A 23,863-nucleotide genomic window follows, 5' to 3' on the forward strand; every position below is an offset into this window, starting at 1 on the left:
CTCTATATAGTAGAGTTATATGTGTAGACTGCATGCATGTGAAAGGTGTGCATCTTTGCAAGTTAAGAACATGTCCCTTATGCTAGAAATGATTAGAATTATGTATTCATGAACATAATTATCATGCTTGGACTCGTTGAACAAAAGTGTCATAAAGGGGTACTTGAAACTAGTAAACTATGAAATGCAATATAGAGACATAGTGATAGGCCATTGGGCATTGACTATATTCTATGTTAGAGACATAATGACATAGCGATAGGCCTTTGTGACATTCGATATATTCCATATTTTTAGACATCAGGACTTGAGACTTGAGACAGACTTATACGCATGCTTGCCATTGTGCTCATTCGCACATGCTTGTGAGGATCGCTCCCTATAAGCCGGCACTCCGGAGTTAGCCATCGCGATACATATTCGCCGTGCGGGATTGGGCGCCGAAGTGGATTGCCATGGAAAAGGCTCATTCCTAGAGTGGGGATATTGACTACCACGGGGCTATTAGGTACGGCACCGGCCAGACAGCCTACGGGTGGGTCTTACAGGCCAGACAGCCTTCGGGTGGGTCTTCATGCCAGACAGCCTTCGGGTGGGTCTTATAAGATTAAACTTTTAATAGTTAAAGTGACAAGTGGACATTGACTAGAATAGTAAATAATTACATCTTTACTATTTACATCGAGGACATCGTGTTGGTTGCATACTCATGCTTATACATGTTAGTCACACTCATGTACATACTTGTTGTAGTTGTTTTATTACTTATGCAGTTCATGCTAAGTAGAGATATCATGGTAGAATAGTACTTATGGTTACATACTTGTTCATTATTTCGCTTTTGTTTATACTTGTACTGACCCTCTTTTGTAGCTTTTGGGTCTAGTGGCGCATTTCACTGAAGTCAGTAATTGCCCACTGGGAACTATTATTTAATAGTTCTCACGCTCTCTGTTTTATGATTTCTTTCAGAGCCTTCGGCACCGGCGGAGGCACGAGATTGCGGCAAGGGTGTCGCCTAGCTAGATAGAGAGGAGCTTGTTTCGCTCCTAGGTGGTTGTTCCTTCTTTCTTTCTTTTGTTGTTGTGAGAGAGAGAGATTTTGAGTACTATGTATAGAGAGACCACCTATGTACTCCTTATGTTTCGCTTTTATCTTTGGGATTTTCATTGTACTACTTTTTGGCTTTATTAGTGGATTTCAGTTTTATACTTATCCCTCTGTTGTAGAACTTAATTATTTACTTTGCTCTGATATCATTAGATCCTCTTTGTTCTACTACTTTATTTATCGTTTTGTTTTAGACACCTTATATGTTTTAGACATATGGTGGGTCTGGACACGCGCCGCGCGGGCTTCCGCTAGGTCCCGGGGCGTGACAGATTAGTTTGGTATCAGAGCCTAGTGTTCAGTCTTAGTAGACCTAGCAAACCTTAGGCCGGTTAGACTATAGGGAATAGGTTCGTGAGAGACGAGGTCTATTTGACTTGTAAGCGAAAGTATCGTGATTCGGTATTTTGGATAACTCTAGAAAGTGGAGTTAAATTGAAGTGTATAGCTCCTAATTTCGCGGAGGGTTACGTTGGCGGCCGACAACGTAACATCGGGAGTTAGTGGTGAAGCACACTTCCTTACTTTCGCATGATTTTGGGTATTACCTACTTGAGCGGGGATACGATAGCGCGGGTTACTAACTTACGCTTTTATGATGTTGTAGTGAGATCGCGATCACTCACTCCCAATCTGCCGGAGCGGATAATGCGGCACACCTTGAGGAGGTCGAGACTTCCGCTACTTCCGGATCCGGCGAGGTTTGAGAGTTGAGGGGCCAGCTTGCAACCCTCACTGATATGGTGGCATAACAGACGAAGACAATGCGCCGACAGGAGGCGCGGATGAAGCGCTTGGAGGATCTCCTACTTCAGCAGGCTACTGCTCGGGAGACTCAGGCCCCTACACCGCCAACACCAGTTGTGGACGTCGCGCTGAGAGCGCCGTGCCCCGCGCCCAGTTCTTCGCGAGCAGTGCCTGTGGCCGCGCCTCAGGAGGAGGCCGTCGCGGTACCTCCTGTGCAGAGGCCCCCGATTGGAGCAGCTTTCCCTACTGTGGTCGAGGGGGCAGAGCGGGACCGACTCATGGAGCGCCTCAACGAGTTCAGGAGGTGCATTCCTCGGATCTTTGATGGAGAGAAGGTCGACCATTGGATCGTGGAAAAGTGGTTGATGCATATGGAGAAGCTCTTCTGCGACACCTTCGTGGAGGAGAGAGATCGGGTTTGGCTCGCCACACACTATTTGGACGGCGAGGCCTACCGCTGGTGGTTGGATCTCCAGGAGAATCCCAGCACTGATTTGGCGGCTATTACTTGGAAGAGGTTCAAGGAGCTTTTTTTGGCACATTACTTCCTGACCAGCGTCAAGAGGAAGATGGAGCAGGATTTGCGCAACTTGCGCTAGGAAGACCGGACTGTAGCCGAGTACAAGCGGGAGTTTTCTCGGCTTCTTCACTGCGTGCATTTCGTCGTGCGGGACGACGAGGACAAGGCCGCATTTTCGAGCGAAGGTTATGACCGTCGATTTTCCGGTTCGTGCAATCCTCTAACCTCCAAACCTACCGGGAGGTGGTGGATCGCGTGCTCAAAGTGGAGAGCGGCGCGACAGACGTCCAGGAGCGGCGAGAGGTGATGGACAAAGGTAAGGCCAAGAGGCCTGCGGCAGAGGGTGCGAGCCAGACGCACTCTAGGAAACCGCCGAAGCACCCTAGGAGCCAGCAGCGTGGACGCGGCTCAGCGGCGCATCGAGAAGGACCTGATCGTCGCCGGCCCTCCCAGTATGTGATATGCGGTGGCCCTTATCACCCACCGCAGTGTCCGCAGCGGGTGGGCAGGTGCTACTAGTGTGGCCAGGAGGGCCACATCTGTACTGAGTGCCCGAGAGGTTCTTCACCGGCAGTAGCGACCGTCACCCAGGTTATCTTTATTCCGCTTCTAGTATTTTAAATAAATGAATAGTTCAGTTAGATGATTATTACTGATGTTTGAATGTTTGTGAACATGTTTAACTTGATGATTTACTGATGCATGAGATTAGAGATTTGTGGATCCGTGGATTTAGTTTTATTGATATTTAGTTCTTGTATTTATGGATTTACGCATCGTGGTTTTCTAACCCTCGATGTAGCTGGTTTTCAAAATAGAGTTTCCGAGTGGGAAATAATTTTAAAAAGGTTTTCGAATGGTTTTTGTGGATGATTGAATATAGTTTAAAAATGAAGCTTCCGGGTGGGGAGCATTTTTAAATAGGATGTATGTTATATTGTGTATTACATCATCCAGCGCCTAAGGAGTGTTTAGAGGCATGCATCATCTTTAATGATTGTTAGCTGTATGAAAATGCATGGCATAAATTGGTTGTTGATTGGTAAATGTAAGTTGTGGTTGAGAGCCTGATATATGGTTGGTACGCCGTGTAAATACACAGGAGACTCTGTCCGTGTGGACAGAGGAACTTTGTATTTGTGGCGGGTTTGTACGTCACGTGGGCCAGGTTGAAAAAAAAGGGCATGTTTTCCGCAACTCTGATTTCAAAATTGATATTCATTAATAAAAGGCTTTCAAAATCGGCCCCGGGGCGTGACAGTAGGTCACTACGATGCTCTTCAGGTCCTCTTATTTCTTAGACGCAAGAGCCCACTATCCTTCATAGCACCATCGTAGAGGAGACTCTAATCCAAGCTTCTCTAATGGAGCTCACTGTTCAAGGGAAGAGAAAAAAGAATATGCGTTAGGGAAGGTCTAAGGTGGAAGGAGTGAGAGAAATGAGTAAAAGGAACTCATCTTTGGGCTATATATAGGCAGTGAAAAAAATCATAGAAGCCCTTAGAAATAAAAAATAACTTATCTCTGCCCAATAGTGACTTTTCAGGTGCCCAGAACTAATCATTCAGGCATTCAAATCCATGGAGATGCGCCTTTTCTTCCATTCGGGCACCAGGACAGAAGCCTGCTTGGTCACATTTGGGCATTGGATCCTATATCCGAATCTCTCGTGAGCCACTATGCACATGTCACTGCTATAGTCAAATCAATACCAACATAGATCTGAGTTGCTACAGTACTTTCGAGCATTCGATTCTAGGCTCTGAATTAACATCAATGCTTGCTCATCGGTTTTGGGCACCTAATCACCTTTTAGGCGTTTGAATCACCTTGAAAATTTAGTTTTCATAAGAATTAGATCCCTAGACCATTTTTCGTCAATTTCACGTCAAAAGGACTCCAACTCAGTTCAACATTCTATGGACGTATTGGCCAACCATTTCTACTGTGACCTTGCCCACTTGATAAGATCCAGTATGTTACACTTTTTTTACAATAACCAAATAAAAATTTCTAATTTGCTAAATGACCATTTTAAAATTTTATTTGGCCAACTAACTATTTTATGTCAATTCAATGCCATATTGGACAAAAGTGAGGAATACAATAAATCATTTAGTGCCTTTAGAAAGTGGTAAATCATTCACCGTTTTGTTAGGATTATACATATAAAATAGAAAGAAATGATAAATCATCTACTATTTTTCTTATTAACGGAAAGATAGTAAATGATTCACTGCCTTCTAAATTTATTAAAGACACTAAACGATTGGCCGTCTTCCAATTATTTTTTTGGGTTAATTACATATAGCTCCCTATAAATATATAGAATAATAAATATATCTCTGCAAAATTCAACATTTTTATTTTTATTCCTGCAAAAGTCCAGTAATATTCATATTTGCCCCTTGGTTTATTCCTGTTAGAGCATCATTTATTTTTTAATAGCAGATAAATAAAATGACATTTTCGCCCTTACAAATATATCTCTCCAAGGTCTCAATTGTTAAAATTATATAGAAATGTTATCTTCAAAAATATTTCATCCAATAATATAAAGGGTTAAAAAATCAATTTAACTCATCCACTAATTAAGGTTAAGTATTTTATTCATGATTAACTATATTTTTTTTAATAGTCCTAACACCAGGAGTATATTTGAAAATATTAAAATTTTTGTAAGTATATAAAATAAAAATAATTAAATTTTTTAAAATATATCTACTATTCGATATGCTTAGGGAGAGCTACATGCAACCCTATTATTTTTATCGTACTACTAAGTTGGACAGAATGGAATTACTTATTCAAATAATTTTTTACAGGTTTTTTTTTTTTTGTTAATTATGAATTGTTAATTGAATAAAAAGTCCGTTGAGAGCCCTAAACCACGATCGCCCTTTCTCCCTCTCCCTCTCCCTCTCTCTCCCGTTCGCCTCCGCTTCCTCCCTCCGACGTCGCCTGCGCTCCTCGGCTCTTCCGCAGCTCCGCTCCTACGCTCGTTCCGCCCGTATGCTGGTTCGCATCTCCGCTCCTCGCTCCGAAGCTCTGCCCCTCCCCTGCGGCCATCTTCCTCCACAGAGGTCTTCATCTCTCCCCCTCTCTCTCTCTCTCTCTCTCTCTCTCTCTCTCTCTCTCTCTCTCTTGCATATCATGGGGAGTAGAATAAAATGGGGTTTACTTTGTCTTTCAATTTGTCTTTTAATGCTGGTTTCTTTTCTTCTCTTCATTTTTCTTTCTCCTGAAAACATGATTATTTGGTTACTTACGAAAATGTTTATTGTGATAATATGATTTAAGAGCCTTTAGTGCCATTTAACAATTGTTAGAATTTCTTGTTTATTTTAAAATTTTATGGAAATATGCACTTCACCTTGCTCGGGCGCGTGCCTATACCTTACGCCTTCCGCCTAGGCTCTGACAACCCTTTGTGCTTTGGTGTCCCTTGGGCGTTTTCAGATAGTTGTCACAGGTTTTCTAGTATTTTCTATTTGTAAGACCAAATAGAATTACATAATCTTTTATTTTTAAAATAATAACAAATAATTACTTATGATATTATGCTGACTAGTGAAGGACCCGCACATTGCGGCGGGATGATTCCGTAGAAATAAATACATAAATAAAATAAAAAATAACAAAAAAGAGTCAAAAAATTGTTGGTGAAAAACTCAATTTTACAGTTTGAATTTTATTCTATTTGAATTTTGAATTATTCATTTAATATTTATTGATATTTATTATTTATTATTTATTATTTATTATATTTATTTATTTATTTTATTTTCTTTCTTAGTGAGAAAGAAACCAACGAGATATTTTTTCCGTTCCGTTTCTTTCACCAAACGGAATCTCGTTCCGTTGCGCGGGTTCCGCTTCTTTCTCGTAACGAGAAAGAGCGCGAAATTCTCTTTCCTTTTATGCCATTTCTTTTTCTCCTTGCTCTAGATAGGGCAGGTAGAAAAGATATTTGATTATTGGTTAATCCCTATCGATTCAGTCTTTGATCATTTATTTTTGAATATTCTCCTTATCCACTGGATGTTGAAAGAGTCTTCGTCAACCTCTTTCACGATCGTGCTTGCAGGAGGAGGAATTTCGGTCTTACCTTGAGGTGTTATTTTCAGTTCATCCCGCACGTATGGACGGGAATACGCCTTAGGGCAGTGCCTCGCACGCTTCCGGATAAGATCAAATCTTTATTGGAATATTTGCGTCTATTTGTAAGTTTGATTTATTTATTTTATCATAAAATTAGTTAGATTTTAATCATAATCAGATTTTCTGTGCGGTATTTGTTCCAACAAAAAATTATACACAAAAAAAAGCAACTGAAAAATAAGTAACTATTGCTGCAATAAAAATAGAAGAATAATAGCTCTACAGATTTAGGGATAAACCATAACAACATAATATTTTCAACTGTTTATATTTTTAATTTTGCCATCATTAATATGTCCCTCCAAAAATCATAACAGTATAATATAAGTTGGATAAAAATATCAAAATATATCATAGAAAAATTTAGGATATACCCTAAACCCAGTCAATTTTAAATTTTAAATATTTAATTTTAAATGTTTTTGACAAAGCAAGTTGTCACGTCCTTGGTTGAAATGATTCTATAATTTTTTTAAAGTCCAATCTTTCAAAATTTTATTTTGATCATCCAATTTTTCGATATATTAGATTTGAGTCGGTGGATGGTATTTTGACTTTAAAAATTTGAGTGCATCGCTTTTCGATGTATTAGATTTGAGTCAGTCGATGGTACTTTGACTTTAAGAATTTGAATGCATCGTTTAGCTCTATAGATTTAGGTAGTATATTTTATGTGATTCTTGCAACTAAATTTTATAAAATATAAAATTAACTGAAATGCCATCAAATTTTTTTTATTTTTTACTGTACAATCCATATCTAAATACTCAACAGTATAAAATTAAAATTTATATTTTACAAACAGTCTAAACTATTTTAAAATTATTTATATATTTTAAATTTTTATATAATAATAAATAAAAAGCTAAATTGGACTTAAAAAATTGATAAATCTTCTTCTCCATATATAAAGAGAGAAAAAAATGAAGAGAGAAGGAAAAAATTGAAGAGAGGGAAAAAAATTGAAGAGAGGGGAAAAAATTGAAGAGAGATGGAGAAAAAAATTGATAAGAGAGGAAAAAAATTGAAGAGAGGGGGGAAAAAAATTGAAGAGACGGAAAAAAAGTTGAAGAGAGAAATTGAAGAGAGAGGGAAAAAAATTATTTGAAGAGAGAGGGATAAAAAAATTTAAGAGAGGAAAAAAATTGATGAGAGAAAGAAAAAAAAATGAAGAGAAAAAAAATGAAGAGAGAGGGGAGAAAAAAACGCTCCTCCTCTCTCCCCCGGCTAGGCCCCCCGCATTGGGCCCAGCGCAAGCCCGCGCCGGCTCGGACCCGCGCCTTTGCCTCTGCCCTCGTTGCCACCTGTATTAAAACTGAGGATTCATATAATTAATTAATTAATTAATTAATATAGATATTACTGGCTCAACCAGTTAGAGAATTATTGAATTAGTGACCCACAAACTAATAATAACTTCTCCAAATCACAGGAACTAGTTGTTGTAAACATTGTTTTTTTTTGGGTACCTGGAGGTGAATCCTGAGGAAAGCAAGAGAGGGTAAACCTTCCCAATGTCTAGGGAAATCAGATCTATGAGGGAAAGCCTTCCCAATGTCCTCGACAGCTATAAAATTTCTAAGCCACTCTTTGCTTTTATCTTGCTGCTCTTCGATGCCATCTTAGTTGCCCTAATCATCTCCTATGTCCCATGTAAGCAAGTCTCTCCCTCATCCTCTCTTTCCAACTTTTTATTTTTGTTTGTTTTGTTTTTTGTTCTGATGTTGGTTTCTTTTTCCATCGGATCTTAATTTAGATACGAAGATAGATTGGGATGCATATATGTCCCAGGTGAAGATTCTTCAAATCCAAACTTGGCTTCATTTTTCTTCTTTAACAAATTTTAATAATTTTGATGCATAGAATATATATATATTTTTTACCATTTTCATATTTTTTCTTTTTCTCTGTTTTTCTTTTCCTTTTCGTGGTGAAGGGCAGGTAGAGGGGTTTCTTGACGGAGAGAGGGACTACACTAATCTAAAAGGGGACACAGGGCCTTTGGTATATCCAGCTGGATTTCTCTATGTATACTCCATTATCCAGTTTATAACTGGTGGTCAGGTCTATCTTGCTCAGGTATGAACCTAATGTTGTTGAATTATTTTTCCTTGAGAAATTTTTTTGTTGTCCGGAGCTTGAGGTTATGTTGATAGTATTCATCATAGTTAACTACTTGTGAATGCTGCATTACGTCTTTGGTTATCTACGCTATCATGATGTTTATCGCTAACGCTATTGTTGATTTAGTCGGAAGGGGAGATGATTATTGGATGGCCTAACTAGAGAGTTATGATTGTCACCTGCTGAGAAATAGGCGGCCAATTTAGGTAGTCATTCTATTCAACATTCAAGAGATGCAACTTAGAATTAATTATTGTATTAACAAGTATGATGGAGATTGCTGTGACTATAAATGTGACCTTACCAATCTTCTTGATGAATCAACATGAAGAAGAAGCATAACTTGGATATTAAAAATTAGTGTGGATCTATTCAACTCAGTTGGAAATCATTTGGCTTGCACTGACGGAAAATTTTCTGCCTATTTGGCCTGCTTAGAGCTTTTCTAGAAATGTTGTTTAGTTAGAGCAATTTGAAAATATATAAATAATTTTTTCAACAAAATTTTCTCATTAGCTTTTTGAATTGGAGCTTTTGCTTCTGGGTCCTGAAGTTCATTTCAGGTTGTTGCCAAAACAATGCTTGAACATTTGTTGCTTGTTCATCTACATTGATTTTAGAAAGTTTGTAATGTTGAACTGCTGATTGGAGCAATTTGTTTCAAGATGCTCGATATGACTTGTCAAATTCAAGAACAATGTGGACTTAGAAAAACCGCTTTGGTCATTTGAGTCATGGTGCTTAGTTGATGTTGACGGCACCCATGTAATAAGGGAATCATCTGAAAAATAGAATTTTGCATCTTATCTAATTATGAAGCTGACATAAAGATTCTAAATTTTTCTTCTTCTTGCATTTGTAAACATCTTACTGAGATTGTAGTTCATTTGATGTAATTTTCCAAGCAATTAACATTAGAATTACTTTTGTTTATGTGGATTTACTTTCTAAGGCTGCTTTTTAAGACTCAAGTTTTTGTATAATATAGTTTTTCTGTAAACTTTGGTGAAATATATCCATTTATATTCTTCACATGTGCATTTTGATTTCTTAGACATTTAATTCAGTTTTTTTTGTTGAGACTATGTTTTATTTAAGATATATAGCTGAATTGTTGTTATCCAATGCATGCTTGTTTGATGTATACTAGTTTTTATAATAATGATGGAGTATTAATGTTACTTGTCTTTTCTATTACATGCTGCTTAAGCAGATTCAAGTATCAAGTCTAATGGAATATAAAATTTGCATAGATATTTCGCTTTTTCTTTTTCTTTTAGTTTTGTAAGTGTCCTCTGTATTGGAATAGTTGGAATAGGTTATTTCATCAGCTGGGTATTTTCTTGGTCAGAATGTCATATTATGCTTTCCTTTGTCAAATTTTTATTATATCATCAGGTCTCACTTTGTGATTTTACTTGTGTACTTGCAGGTTTTGTTTGGCATTTTGTACATTGTTAATCTGGGCATTGTTTTCTTCATATACTTGAAGACTGATGTGGTATGGAAACATCTGGGGAACTCTTACAGAATTTGTTTGTTTTATTGGAAGTTTTTTGTTGATTTAAAATGCTATATGAATTATTAGTAATTTAATAGGTATGAAAAGATACATCTGAAATATGATATTCCTTTTTTGTAAGATCATGATGCCTTCAACAGTAATTTCAGCACATATCAAGTGTGTACAGTCTGCAGTTTATCAGTTCTGTAGAAGCATCTACGCCAACCTTTTATACAACTGTTTGTTTCTAATTTAAGAAGCCTTTTAAGCTAGATAAATCATTGTATATCACGAACTTGCTGAAATTTATATTATCATTTGTAGAATTAAGTTCTTGCTAATACAGTATAATTTTCAAAAAACCCTATATGGGTATTCATATTGAGAACCACTTTTAGGATTTGAGTTTCTGGTTTTTGGTTTGTAAATTGTAATTTATTAGGATGCTATAAATTTCTTATAGGTTATTGTTAGAAATCCAACATAGGCCTCGACAATTCTTACTGTTAAAGCACCTAGACTTGGGCTTATCGTAGTCTTCTTTTAACTAGATTGCTAGGTTCAAATTTAGGCATGCAGCCTTGGCTACTACTGTAAGCCTAGTCCATGCCTAGCCCGACTAGCGGGGTTATTCCTATGTACTTTTACCACATCATGGTTTTAGTCTTAGTCAATAATGGGAATATCTTTGATCCATAAGTTATAACTTTAGGGCCTATTTGGCACCTAAGATTTAGCCACTCGGAGGCATCAAGTGTCATGAGAGGTTTGGATTCTTGAGTATGTTCTGGTCAAATAATCTATGGTCAGAGAGATTTGGATTACTGAGTATGGAGGCAGCTGACGGGAGGTGCCGAGGAGAGGGAAGAAGCGGAGGAACGAAGCCTCGGAGGTGAGCTAGAAAGAGAGGGACAGAGAGATTGATGTTTAGTGTTTCTGAACCCGTTAGATTAGGTTTTGGGGTTTTTCTTTTTTTTTCAAGTTTTTTAAACCATTAGTTGGATCCAAACCCATTAAGCTTCAGGCACGCCTTGCTTGCGCATTGACCTCCTTCGTGGAAGACATAAATTGCTTTTTATTTGTATGGGAACAACCTGCATATTGAAGTATATGTGCTTGACTTGGTTGGAACCAAGGTTTTAAGTGCCCGTCGGCACGGGCCATATCCACCGTGCTGTACCGTGCCGTACCATGCTAACAAGATACCGGCATGATACAGACCCCGTGCTGATGACACAACTCAAAACCCTCTATTCTTTAAATTAGTAAGTAATTTCCTCAATAAAGTTCAAAAGATGTGATAAAAAGACATAATAAATAGTTAGAATATTTTGTTGCTAAAGAAAATAAATATTTCATGCTATTATGTGTCGGCACACAAGAATTTTTTTGACCGGCACGCATCGGCACAGCTCGGCACGGACCGTGCCGGCAAGTTTCCGGCACGACCCTATGCCACGGCACTTAAATCCTTGGTTGGAACACCGGTATAAATTGTAAATGTTTAGTTAATGGGTTGAAGAAGGGGTGTAAAACAAGTAGGGCGGCACGTGGGCCGGCCCGGCCTGGCACAGCCTGGGCCATGGTCCAATGAAAGGCAGTCCAGTCGGGCCCGGCACGGATTCAAATCTTGGCCAAGCTAGACCACCTTATGGCCCGATTTGGCTCGAAAAAATCTGGGCGGTGTCGGCATGACACGGCCTAGATTACACCCCCTAGGTTGAGGTATCCTTGCTTTAGGGGTGGCAATTCTTCATACAGCCCATATAAACCTGGACGACCCAATATGAAGTTAGCATGTTTGGGTTTAGCCTAAATAGGTTTGGGTGAAAAACGAGTGAGCAACGTATCCTGACTATTAAACAGCTTCGTACTAAAGTTTATTTGGTTAACCTGCTCGACCCATTAATGACCTGTTTAATATTAAATCTAAAATTTTTATATATAAATATAAACAGAGGTATATTAAGATTTATGTTGTGTACAACACACATCTTAATCATATATAATATAATTTATTATTTAAATATTCATAACCTTTTCTTCAAGATTTAAATAAATTTTTACGTCACCAAAAAAAATTTTAGATTATTAAATGGTCTACATGGGTCCTGTCGGGTCGCTTGTTCAAAAAGTGGGTTGGGTTCGGCTTTTGACACTTGATCTTTTTATTAAATGGTTCAGTTTGGGTTGACCTATATGTTCTTCATACCCATGTCCTGACACGATCTGTTGATGACTTGCCAACACAGATTGCTGCCCTTACTTCACTCATGTTAAAGGGCATATAAAGCAAACTAATGCACAACTGTTTCATCATGTCCTCCCTGTTTTTCTCAATATATCTTACTATATATTGGCTTTTTTAAGTTCGCGTGTCATCCACTCATTCATGTTTTTGTCAATGTTAACTGTGCACATTTTTAACTCTTCTAAGTTTGATGTTTATGTTCTTTAATGAATACGACAGCTTCCATGGTGGGCTCTTGGTTTACTTTGTTTGTCAAAGAGACTTCATTCTATATTTGTGCTTCGTCTATTTAACGACTGTTTTGCGATGATGCTGCTTCATACTTCAGTGGCTTTGCTTCTTCTAGAACATTGGTACCTGGCCATGATTATTTTCAGGTAATTAGTGATTTAATCATTCGTTATTAATAGCTTATCAATTAACTTATTTTACGTGGTTTAATTAATTAGATGTAGGTTTATGATTAGTTTGCAACTTCTTTTTCCTACCTGTATTTCTAACAGTGCTGCTGTGTCAATCAAGATGAACGTTCTTCTTTATGCTCCTCCTTTATTTCTGCTCATGTTGAAGGTATTTGTAGTTGATATTATTTTCTTTTCCATCTAAATAGAGTTTTTATTTATTCTGCTTGCAATATCTTTCGTTTGTAGGGTATGAGCATTAAAGGTGTTTTCTTTGCCTTGTTAGGAGCTGCATCATTGCAGGTATTATAATATATGTTGTTACTTTTTTCACATATTCAACTATTGGCTCTTTACATTTTCTTCATCTTGTTCTCTTGGATTCAGTTATTTGCTGACAAATTAGTAGTTTCCACTTGTCTTTGAGATTTTTGACGTAAACTATTGTGCACTGTTTTGATTTAATTTTCCTCTTTTTAGGACAATATGGTTCTATTTGATAGAAAAGAATGACATATCTATTTATTTCATAAAATATTAAAGCTCTATATATTTATATTTTTTTTGGTTTCTTCGTTTTGGCAAATTTCTTATCATGAATCTGATGCGCCCTAATATTTTGGTCTAACCTAAGGTGACTGGAGTAACCTTTACCTTTTCCCTTGTCTTGCTCTGCTACCAAATTTTAACCCACTTCGTCTTCACTTATATTCTTTGATCTGGTTTCTTTTCCTTTGACATATCCATTTCTTTGTAGGCTCCCCACCCGTTACAAGTAAAACACTTCTATTTATTTTCATTATTATTTGTCCCACTGGTATGGTTCACATGCATTGGTTCATACACCTGTTCCTTCAATTTTCCAAATCAATCTGCGAGCCATTCTTTGTAGCATCTGGAAAATGAAAGGATATTAGTATATATATATATATATATATATATANGTGTGGATCGTCGATTCGGAAGCTCTATCATCGAAAACAACTTATGAGTACGAGGACGATCGTACTCATAATAGCATAGTAGCCGGACCCTATATATATATAGGCTCCTAAGCTTTCGAAAGTACGGAGGCCTCCGTGCTTGTAAGTTGTTTTCAATAATGGGACATCCGATTTGGCGATCGGTTCCGTTAAACATGATCTATGCTATTGAAGCTATCTAGAAACCAAATTTCATAATTTTTTGACTTCGTTTGTCTAGTGAACGAGTAGCCTCAAAATAAACGGCTAAAAATAAAAATCTCATAAAAAACAATGATAAAGGATTCAAATTTTAAATCGGAAGTATTGATCTTGCTATTGATGTTAAGTAGACTTTTCTATTAAATTTTTATGTAATTTGGATACTTCTACACCGTTAAACTTAAAAACGTGTCACATCGGTGGCTAAAAAATAGTCATTTTTGAGACCTTTTGATCGTTTGGTAAATGATGTCAAAAAATTATAAAATTTGGTTTCTAGAGAGTTTCAATAGGGTAGATTATACTTAACGGAGCCGATCGTCAAATTGGATGTTCTATCATCGAAAACAACTTACAAGTACGGAGGTCTCCGTACTTTCGAAAGTACAAGAGACAATATATATATATATATATATATATATATATATATATATTGTTGAGCTAGAATATTATCGGTAGCAAACGGGCTTTGTTGCCATCTATTTGTTTTCGATGATGGAGCCTTCAAAGCGACGATCAGTACTGTTGAAAATGATCTATACCATTTAAAGTATTTAGAAATCAAATTTCATGTTTTTTCTATATTGTTCTCTTGTTCATCACGTGGGTGTAAAAATGAACAACTGAAAATGAATATCCTCTAAAAAGTTATGATAGGAATTTTGTAATCAAGATCGAGAGTATAGATCTTGTTCTAAATAGTTTAAAGAATTTTCTAACGAAAATTCAATTGATTTGGATAGCTTTATACCGCTAAATGAGAAAACGCCTCATATCGACCAGTAAAATTACAAATTTTGAAACCTTTTGATCATTAGGTCAATAATGTCGAAAAGATTTGAAATTTGATTTCTAAATACTTCAAATGATATAGATCATATTCAACGGTGCCGATCGTCGATTTGAAGGCTCCATCATCGAAAACAAATGGGTGGCAACGGAGTCCGTTTGCTACCGATAGCATTCCAACTCAACTATATATATATATATATATATATATATATATATATATATATATATGTATATATATATAGCTTAGCAATGGAGCAATAGTAAAGAATAAAAAGAAAGGAAAATAGTACCTTTGGGAGTCTTGGAGAAGCTAGTTCTTGAAGGAGAAGGGGATTGAGAAAGGAGAGTAACCAGCAGCATCCGGCGAAAGGGAACCGGGCCGCTACTAGGGTTCCGATCGGCTTCCACCGAGGAGAAAAAGGGGTCAAGGAGGATCTAGTGACTTCCCGGTTGGAATCTTGACGTACTTAAACCCCTTTTGAATCGGGTCGTGCGGTTGGAAGCATCGGAGTCAACCCGATAAGCATCAACATATCCATAGATCTCCCCACCAGCCTAGGAGGCCTCACTTCTACACTGTATTAAGCCCACAAGGCCCATTAGCCAGATTTTGGTTGTTTACAGTTTAGCCTATGCTTTATAAAGCATTTCATTTCAATACTAAGTAGGCAAGTATATATGAAACAGACGAAAAGAAAGATGGGATACGAAAAATATTAGTAGCGTTCTTTCTCCCCAATTCTCTTCTCCCTCTCTCATCTCTTCCTTCTTCTTCCCCAACTCTTCCCCAAACTTTCCCCAAATTCCCATTTCTTCCAAACCCTCACTCCAATTCCTACTCTCTGCTCTCATTCTTTCTTCTTCTCAGTCAGTTACCTCAATTTCACTCTCCAGGCTCACCATCATCCCTGCAGCCATCCACGTTTAGAGCAATGTCATCCTCGGTTATGGCGAGTCAGGGTAATTACAAATTGGTATCAGAGCAGTATGCTCCCAAGATAAGGTGCAGTGTGGAAGCTAGCTAATTCTGGTTCAAGGATCTATTGAATAGGCACCACTTCGCAACCATCTGAGCTGCGGATTGCACCTCTGGGTGGAAACCGACAAAGGAGGCCACTGTTAGGTTCATCCTGACCTTAGAACCATAGTTCAATTGAGGAAACTAGCTCACTAAATTGTTGGTCCCCAACCTGGTGTCTGCAGAGACTGCAGACAGATCCTGCTTTCAAGGAAAAGGCTACTGCGGGTAGCAGACAAAGGTTGAGCAGCTCAGCAATTTATCAAACACCGTGGCCACATTAGGTAACATGCTTGCAGCTCCCTTTAATTGAACTGTGTTCTGCATTACCCATCATACTGTCCCAATTAGAAAAGGAGGTACCAGCTGCTTTTCCATTAGTTGGAATAGCAACAGGACCTCACTTGGCAGTTACCGTAGCAACCATAGTTTTGAAACCAGAGAAGAGTAGAACCACAACAAGAAAGGAAAAAGAAAAGAAACCGAATCACAGGGAAAACCATGATAAAAAACATTGGGAAAAGAAGCCGAAATCGGTTCAGGTTCATAACCAAACAGAGAAAGATGGTGGAGGGTACCTGGATGAGGGACCTACGCGAACATGTCAATTCTCTTGAGGAAAGGCTGCAATAGTTAAGCATTGACTATCAAACTTAACTCAGTGAGCTAACCAACCGGCTGGCAGAATTTCGAAGAGGGAAGAGAGGAAATGAAGTTCTCAAATTGGAATTGGCCAAACAACATGAAGAGTTGCTGAGGGTGTTGTCCACACAGGCATCTCGATTGCAGGCAACCTACAATGTTCCAACAGCAAGGGCTGAGAATAGAGGCCCAGATTACAACCAGCCTGGAGGCAGCAGTAGCACACCTATAACCATAGGGGAGAACAAAGGCAAGGGAATTTTGTTAACAGTTTAACACCACTCAGGGCACGAGAATTAGATGAGGATTTCAATCTCCTCATGCTTGCAAGAAACCAAATTCAGCATCAGCATATTTCATATCCGAAGTTAGACTTTTCAACATTTAGGGCATGTTTGGTTGTCCGTAAGTGATCGAAGTGAAAAAAGTTACTTTTCAAAAAGTGACTTTTATAAAAGTCACTTTTGAATTCAAGTGTTTGGTTTCAAAAAAGTGAAAGAAAAAAATACAGTTTTTATGACTTTTGTTGTTTGGTTCTATATAAGAAATTGAAAAAATAAAATAATTTTTTTTAGACGTGTAGTTTTTTTTCTTCTTTTTTTCTTTTTTTTTTGTAGATGGTATGGAATAAGGCACGTCTCTCTCTTTGTTTTTTTTTTTTTTTTTAAGATGTGTTGGTTTTTTTTTTGTTAAGATACGGTGGTTTTTTTTATTTTTTATTTTTTGTAGATGGTATGGAAGAAGGTTTTTGGATGCGGTTCGTAAGTTGCGTGGAGTAGGCGGCCCACTTTCAACGACTTCGGAATTTTTTTTGCCGAAGTCAAAAAAGTGGATTTTAGTTATAATCCACTTCACGGGTTCACTTTTCAAAAGTCACTTACATGCTTACTTTTATAATCCAAACAATCGAAATAATTTCAGTTCGCGAAAATACCACTTTTATTGTTTCACTTACGGGCAACCAAACATGCCCTTAGTGGAGAAGACCCAAAAGGGTGGTTGGAGAATTGTGAGCAGTACTTCGATATATACCAAATACCTAAGCAATAGTTGCTGGGCATAGGCGAGGGCTTGGAAGCAAGGCTACTTCATTTACTTGGGATGAGTATTGTGAAGCTATTTCCAAACGGTATGCTAATGCAGGCATTGTAGGGGAAAGATATTTGATAAGGGAATTTAGCAACCACAAGCAGATTGGAGCCATCGAAAGGTGTCATAAGAGGTTTGAAGAGCTAAGATCTCAAATGCTCTATTATAACCCTTTGTTATAACCCACACTTCAGCGAAGAGCACTTTCATCTCTTGTTATATTAATGGCTTTACCCAATCATACTCGAAAAAGCTTACGAGCAAGCCACACTTCACGAAAGGGCCTTAAATGTGATTAATAGAAGGAACAAGCTGAGTACCAAGATGTCTGGAGGGCCAATCCTCTATATAGTCAAAGGGCAGCCCCTGGATCAAGCTATTACAAACCTGCGGAAGTGATTAAACCTCAGTACCATGATCAACAAAAAAAAAAAGCCAACTAGCACCAAGAAAATCGACAGCTAATCGAGCACGGAAGGGCGTTTGGATAGTGCTTTACATGTGGGAGAAATATCATCTCGGACACCAATGCAAGAATAAGTCCCTGTTTAGCTTGATAGCAACCAACAACGTGCTGGAAGTGTATAATGAGGACTGCTTGATTGAAGGAGAAGAGAATGAAGGCGAGGACAAGGTAGAAAACAATTCCACAAAAGAAACCATGGAGATGGGCTAATTTGTGAATGTCCTTAGCGGAGAAAACCAACAACAAACCATAAAAGTACCTGGAGAAGTAGGTAACAAGATGTTAAGGGTGCTAGTTGATATTGGGAGCATGCATAGTTTTATCGATTTCAGAGTGGCTAAGGAGGTGAAAGCACATATTAACCCAACGACACCTTTATTGGTGAATGGTGGCTAGCGGCCATATGGTGATAAGTAAGCTTAGATGCCCTAGGTTTTCATGGACCATGCATGGTCAATGCGTTGATTGGTTAAAGACCTATGGCATGGTCACTTTTGACTATGCCAACAACACTGTGATACTACATAGAAGATGGACAGCAGTTGATACTCAAAGGCTTAACTGAAAGGTCCAAACTTAAGATGTTGACCATTAAGGAGTGGCACGAGTGTCAAGGAGCCTATTGCTCCATAGCTCAAATTATGCAAATCAAGGAAACGGAGGAGCTGGAAACACCACTCGTGGTCCAGAGATTGCTTGATCAGTATGAGGAAGTATTCGAGGAGCCTATAGGACTGACCCCAACAAGGCAACAAGATCACAATATACCTTTATAAAGTGGCGCAAACCCAGTTACTATTAGGCTGTACTGATATTCCTAGGAGCAAAAGAACGAAATCGAGCGACTAGTCGCGGATATGTTGGAATCATCCATCATACAACCAAGTACGAGCCCTTATGCCTCCCCCGTGTTGCTAGTCAAGAAGAAGGACAAGACATGGCGATTTTGTGTCGACTACTGCTAATTGAACAAGTCAACGGTTAAAGATAAGCTACCCATTCCCTTGATCAATGATTTATTAGATGAATTTGGTGGAGCCATTTCTCCAAAATCGACTTAAGATCCGACTACCATCAGATTAGAATGAATGCGGTGGATGTCCAAAAAAATAGCCTTTCATACTCACTAGGGCCACTATGAGTTTCTGGTTATGCCCTTTGGGCTAACCAATGCGCCGACCACCTTCCAATATGTAATAAACAATGTTTTTGCACTGTACCTTAGGAAGTTCGTGCTGTAGCAAGACCATTGATGATCATGCAGGGCATTTGAGAGAAGCATTGGAGACTTTAAAAAGACATAAGCTATACGCAAAAAAATCAAAATGCATGTTCGGGCAGCGAAAAGTAGAGTACCTAGGCCATATAATCATTGCAGAAGGAGTTGCCACAAATCCAAAAAAGATAAGAGGCTATGGTTACTTGGCCCATACCACTTAACAGAAGGGTCTGAGGGGCTTCTTTGGAATTACAAGATATTACCGACGATTCGTCAAAGGCTATGGGGGATTGAGTAAACTACTGACAGAGCTCCTAAAGAAGGATCAGCTCAAGTGGAGTAAAGATGCACAAAATGCATTCGACACGTTGAAGGGCACTATGACAGTGCTGGCAATGCCCAATTGCACCCAACCGTTCACTGTCAAAGTGGGTGCTTGTGGACAAGGCATAGGAGCTATGTTGTCACAAAACAGAAGACCAATAGCTTATCTAAGCAAGGCTATCAGCCCCAGCAATAGGGATCTGTCAACCTATGAGAAGGAGTTCTTGGTGATATTGATGGCGGTAAACAAATGGAAACACTACCTCAGCCCCCGGCTATTTATTATCAAAACCGATCATCAAGAGCCTTAAATATTTATTGGAGCAAAAAATTACCATGGTCGTGCAACAGAAAGGATGGTTAAACTCATGGGGCTTGATTATGTGATATGCTATAAGGCAGTTAAAGAGAATCGAGGGGTGGTCTCATTATCCAGAAGAGGGTTTTTGAAGAAAGGACCAATCTTGCCATTACTGTAGTCGTACCTGGTTGGATAACAGAGGTGGCCGAAAGCTACAAGGGCGATGAACAATGCCAAGAAATCATAACAGACTTGCTGTAGTGACCTAATCAACTGCCGAACTACACCTATACTCAAGAGTTGTTGAGGTATAAAGGAAGGATATACATAGGTAAACAAGGCAATGTCCGTTAAATGGTACTACAACAGTCACACTCAATATTAGGAGGCCACTCAGGTATTTTACATACTAATAAACATGCGAAACAAATTTTCTATTGGCCAGGCCTTAGACAGGATATAGAGAGTATAGTGTAGGGCTGGCTTTTTGCGTGCAAAAAAAGGTGGATAACTAGCCCTATGCTAGACTCGTACAACCTCTTCTCGTATCTACTCAAGCATGACAAGAGACTATGATGGACTTCATAGAGGCCTTACCGAAATCCGAGGGCAAGGATACTATCTTGGTGGTGATTGATCAGCTCACAAAGTATGCTCACTTTATATTGCTAATCCACCTATTCTCTGCCTCCAGCGAGACAAGGTGTTCACAATCTATCGACGCAATCTATTGACTTTGCCGAGAACCACACCGACTGATCGAGACAAGTCATTCACAAGTCGTCTGGCAAGAGATCTTCGAACTTACAGGGGTTAAATTGCTAATGAGTTCAGCTTACCAACCACAAACTAATAGGCAGCCCAAAAAACTCAATCTATGCGTGGAGACCTACTTTAGTGTTTGTGTTTCCAGAACCCTCACAAATGGCATAAGTGGCTGACGCTAGCAGAGTGGTGGTATAACACCAACCATCACAGTTCACTTAAGATGACACAGTACTAGGTCTTATAGGGGCATCCCCCTTCTAACTGCTCAGTTGTAAACCTAGGCATGGAGGTGTCAGTGTAAGAAAATCATGTGTACGCAGCGGAAGAAAATAGCACAATTAAAATTTTTCTAAAATCAAAGATCACCTCATGTTTCGTTTTAGATCATTAATAATAGATCTAATTGATCTAATCAAACAGGATCTATATTTTTATTTTATTTTATCTCGCGCGGGTCGAGATCACCGCGAAGTCGACAACCGTTGGTAAAAATTGTTCGTCCTTGTTTAGCCGCGCACGTGCCCGGCCTCTACTCGCGTCTACATGAAATCACACCCTTGATCGAATTAGACGACCGCTTCGATCCGTGATCCGATCATGAATTAACTCTTGCGTCGATTTGAGGAAGATGAATCAATCTTCTAGATGTGCTAGAAACCTTTTGAAGATTGAAACTGATAGATTAATTGTGGAGAACTTGAGGAAGAAAGAGGATTGACGGCTAGGGTTTTCTATTTATCTTGTATTAATTTTCATTTAATTTTAATATGTCATATGACATATATTTATAATGAGAAAACCCTAAGCTTAATCCTAATCCTAATCGAAATCCTAGTTCGATTGGATTATCCATTAACCCACAAGTTAGTTATAATATTAACCGAATCCAAATCCTAATTCTAATTCGATTCGTGTGTAACATTCACACATAAGTCCTCATATTATTTACTAACGGTTAGTAAATACACCATGCAACTTTTACACATAAATACCTCTAATTTATAATAATTGCAAATTAGTCCTTTTATTAATTAGTAAACATTAGTATTTAACTATATTATAATTGTAATTAACCTATCTGATAAACTTCTTTTATCGTCTCCTTAACATCGATCATACGTGATTTCTTATGTGTGTGACCTAATAGGTTAAATTCTGTCTGGTAGTGAGATTTGATGCGATCCCTATCTACGTCATCATCGAAACTTCTTTCAATGGCTCAAACTCTTTTGATTCCACCCTTATAGAATAATTAATTATTAATAATTATTTCTATTGGTTCCCACAATCCATCAGTGATGCCTAGCAGCATGTAGTGGTAATCCAGTCAGAAGTGAATATCGGACTGAACCTCTAGGTGCAGTTACCGTACAATACAATCCTTCTATCACATAGTCCCAACTGAGTGGAGGTCATGGAATACTCGTCAAGCCCCATCACCTGTTATATGACAAATTTGATAGGACAGAAGCTCTTATGGTTACTCTTGAAAACCTTTTTCCATACACCATATTACCCAGCCGAGGATTTTTGATCTTTGCCTTACAAATAGCATAGAACTAATTATCTCTCTACCGAGAGCGATAGATCCCCTATAAACACACACCTATTCCTGATATGAACCGACTGCAGCCAACATATACTACTAAGACCCATAGTTAGAATCAGAGTTTGTTGCATAGTCAAACTACAGTAGCCTCACATTGAATGGTCGTGGTGTCGCAGGTCTAAGGATCAGTTGTACCACTGCAACATCGAACCAATTACTGACGAATGAGTAGACATCCATGTAATTGTTCGTAGTTGGTCACGCTCCGTATCCTTGTTCTCCAACAACCACCTGCATGTTCGCTCCAGTGTCCCCACACTGATGACTCGAGATTCGTCATCCCAAAAGAGAAGCGACACACACATCAATCTTACCAGTCTGATACTATTGGTAGTATAATAGCATAATTCGATATATATATATATATATATATATATATATATATAGAGTTAGGCTGGTATACTATTGATAGCACGGAGGCTTCCGTGCTACCAAGTTGTTTTCAATGATGCGGCTTCAAAATTGACGATTGGCTCCGTTAGACTTGATCTACATTATTAAAAGTATTTGGAAACTAAATTTCATAATTTTTCGACATCATTTGGCTAGTGATCAAAAGGTCTCAAAATTGACAATTTTAATGGTAGATGTGATGCGTTTGTGAATTTAACGGTGTAAAACAATCTAAATCTGCTGAAATTTTTATAGAAATTTTTTTTCACTATTTAGAGTAAAATCAGTACCTCTGATCTTAAATCCAAGTGTTTTATCATTATCTTTTAGGAGATTTTTATTTTCAGCCGTTCATTTTTAGACTACTCTTTCGATAGGTAAATGATGCAAAAAATTTATAAAATTTAGTTTCCAAATACTTTCAATAGTCTAGATCAAATCTAACGGAGCCGATCGTCGATTTGGAAGCCGAATCATTGAAAACAACTTGGTAGCATGGAGGCCTCTGTGCTACCAATTGTATACCAGCCTAGCTCTCTCTCTCTCTCTATATATATATATATATATTTATATATACTCTCTCTCTCTTTCTCTCTCTTTATATATATATATATATATACTCTCTCTTTCTCTCTCTATATATATATACATATATATATATATATATATATATATGTATATATATATAGATTTGAGCTAGAATACTATCGATAGCAAACGGGCTCCGTTGCCACCCATTTGTTTTCGATGATAAAGCCTCCAAATCGGCGATCGACACCGTTGAACATGATCTATACCACTTGAAGTGTTTAGAAATCAAATTTCAAATCTTTTCGACATCATTTGCCTAATGATCAAAGGGTTTCAAAATTTGTAATTTTAATGGTCGATATGAGACGTTTTCTCGTTTAACGGGGTAAAGATATCCAAATTAATTGAATTTTTGTTAGAAAATTCTTTAAACTATTTATAACAAGATCTATACTCTTGATCTTGATTACAAGACTCCTATCATTATTTTTTAAAGAATATTCATTTTCAGCCGTTCATTTTTGTGGCCACTCGATGGATAAGAGAATGACATCGAAAATGTTTGAAATTTGATTTCTAAACACTTCAAGTGGTATAGATCATATTCAACAGTACCGATCGTCGATTTGGAGGCTCTATCATTGAAAATAAATGGGTGGCAAAGGAGCCCGTTTGCTATCGATAGTATTCTAGCACAACTCTCTCTCTC

At 38.0% G+C, this 23,863-nt stretch overlaps 1 protein-coding gene across 4 annotated transcripts in view; it reads left to right on the forward strand.

Annotated features, from left to right (window-relative positions):
• The window catches only part of LOC109725075 (dol-P-Man:Man(5)GlcNAc(2)-PP-Dol alpha-1,3-mannosyltransferase), a 37,848-nt gene continuing 19,311 nt past the window's right edge, over positions 5,327-23,863 (forward strand). For 2 of the 4 annotated variants that reach the window (XM_020254133.1, XM_020254136.1), the window contains exons 1-9: positions 5,327-5,460; positions 6,465-6,600; positions 7,971-8,191; positions 8,295-8,329; positions 8,480-8,617; positions 10,095-10,163; positions 12,637-12,794; positions 12,921-12,987; positions 13,068-13,121. In XM_020254133.1, the coding sequence (XP_020109722.1) occupies positions 8,053-8,191; positions 8,295-8,329; positions 8,480-8,617; positions 10,095-10,163; positions 12,637-12,794; positions 12,921-12,987; positions 13,068-13,121 (660 nt within the window). In that variant the 5' untranslated portion in view covers positions 5,327-5,460; positions 6,465-6,600; positions 7,971-8,052. The remainder of the gene's footprint in view (positions 5,461-6,464; positions 6,601-7,970; positions 8,192-8,294; positions 8,330-8,479; positions 8,618-10,094; positions 10,164-12,636; positions 12,795-12,920; positions 12,988-13,067; positions 13,122-23,863) is intronic. The other 2 variants (XM_020254134.1, XM_020254135.1) reach the window with 2 other exon arrangements.

The sequence above is a fragment of the Ananas comosus genome, linkage group 19 (genome assembly GCF_001540865.1).
Source record: "Ananas comosus cultivar F153 linkage group 19, ASM154086v1, whole genome shotgun sequence".
Lineage (NCBI taxonomy): Eukaryota > Viridiplantae > Streptophyta > Magnoliopsida > Poales > Bromeliaceae > Ananas > Ananas comosus.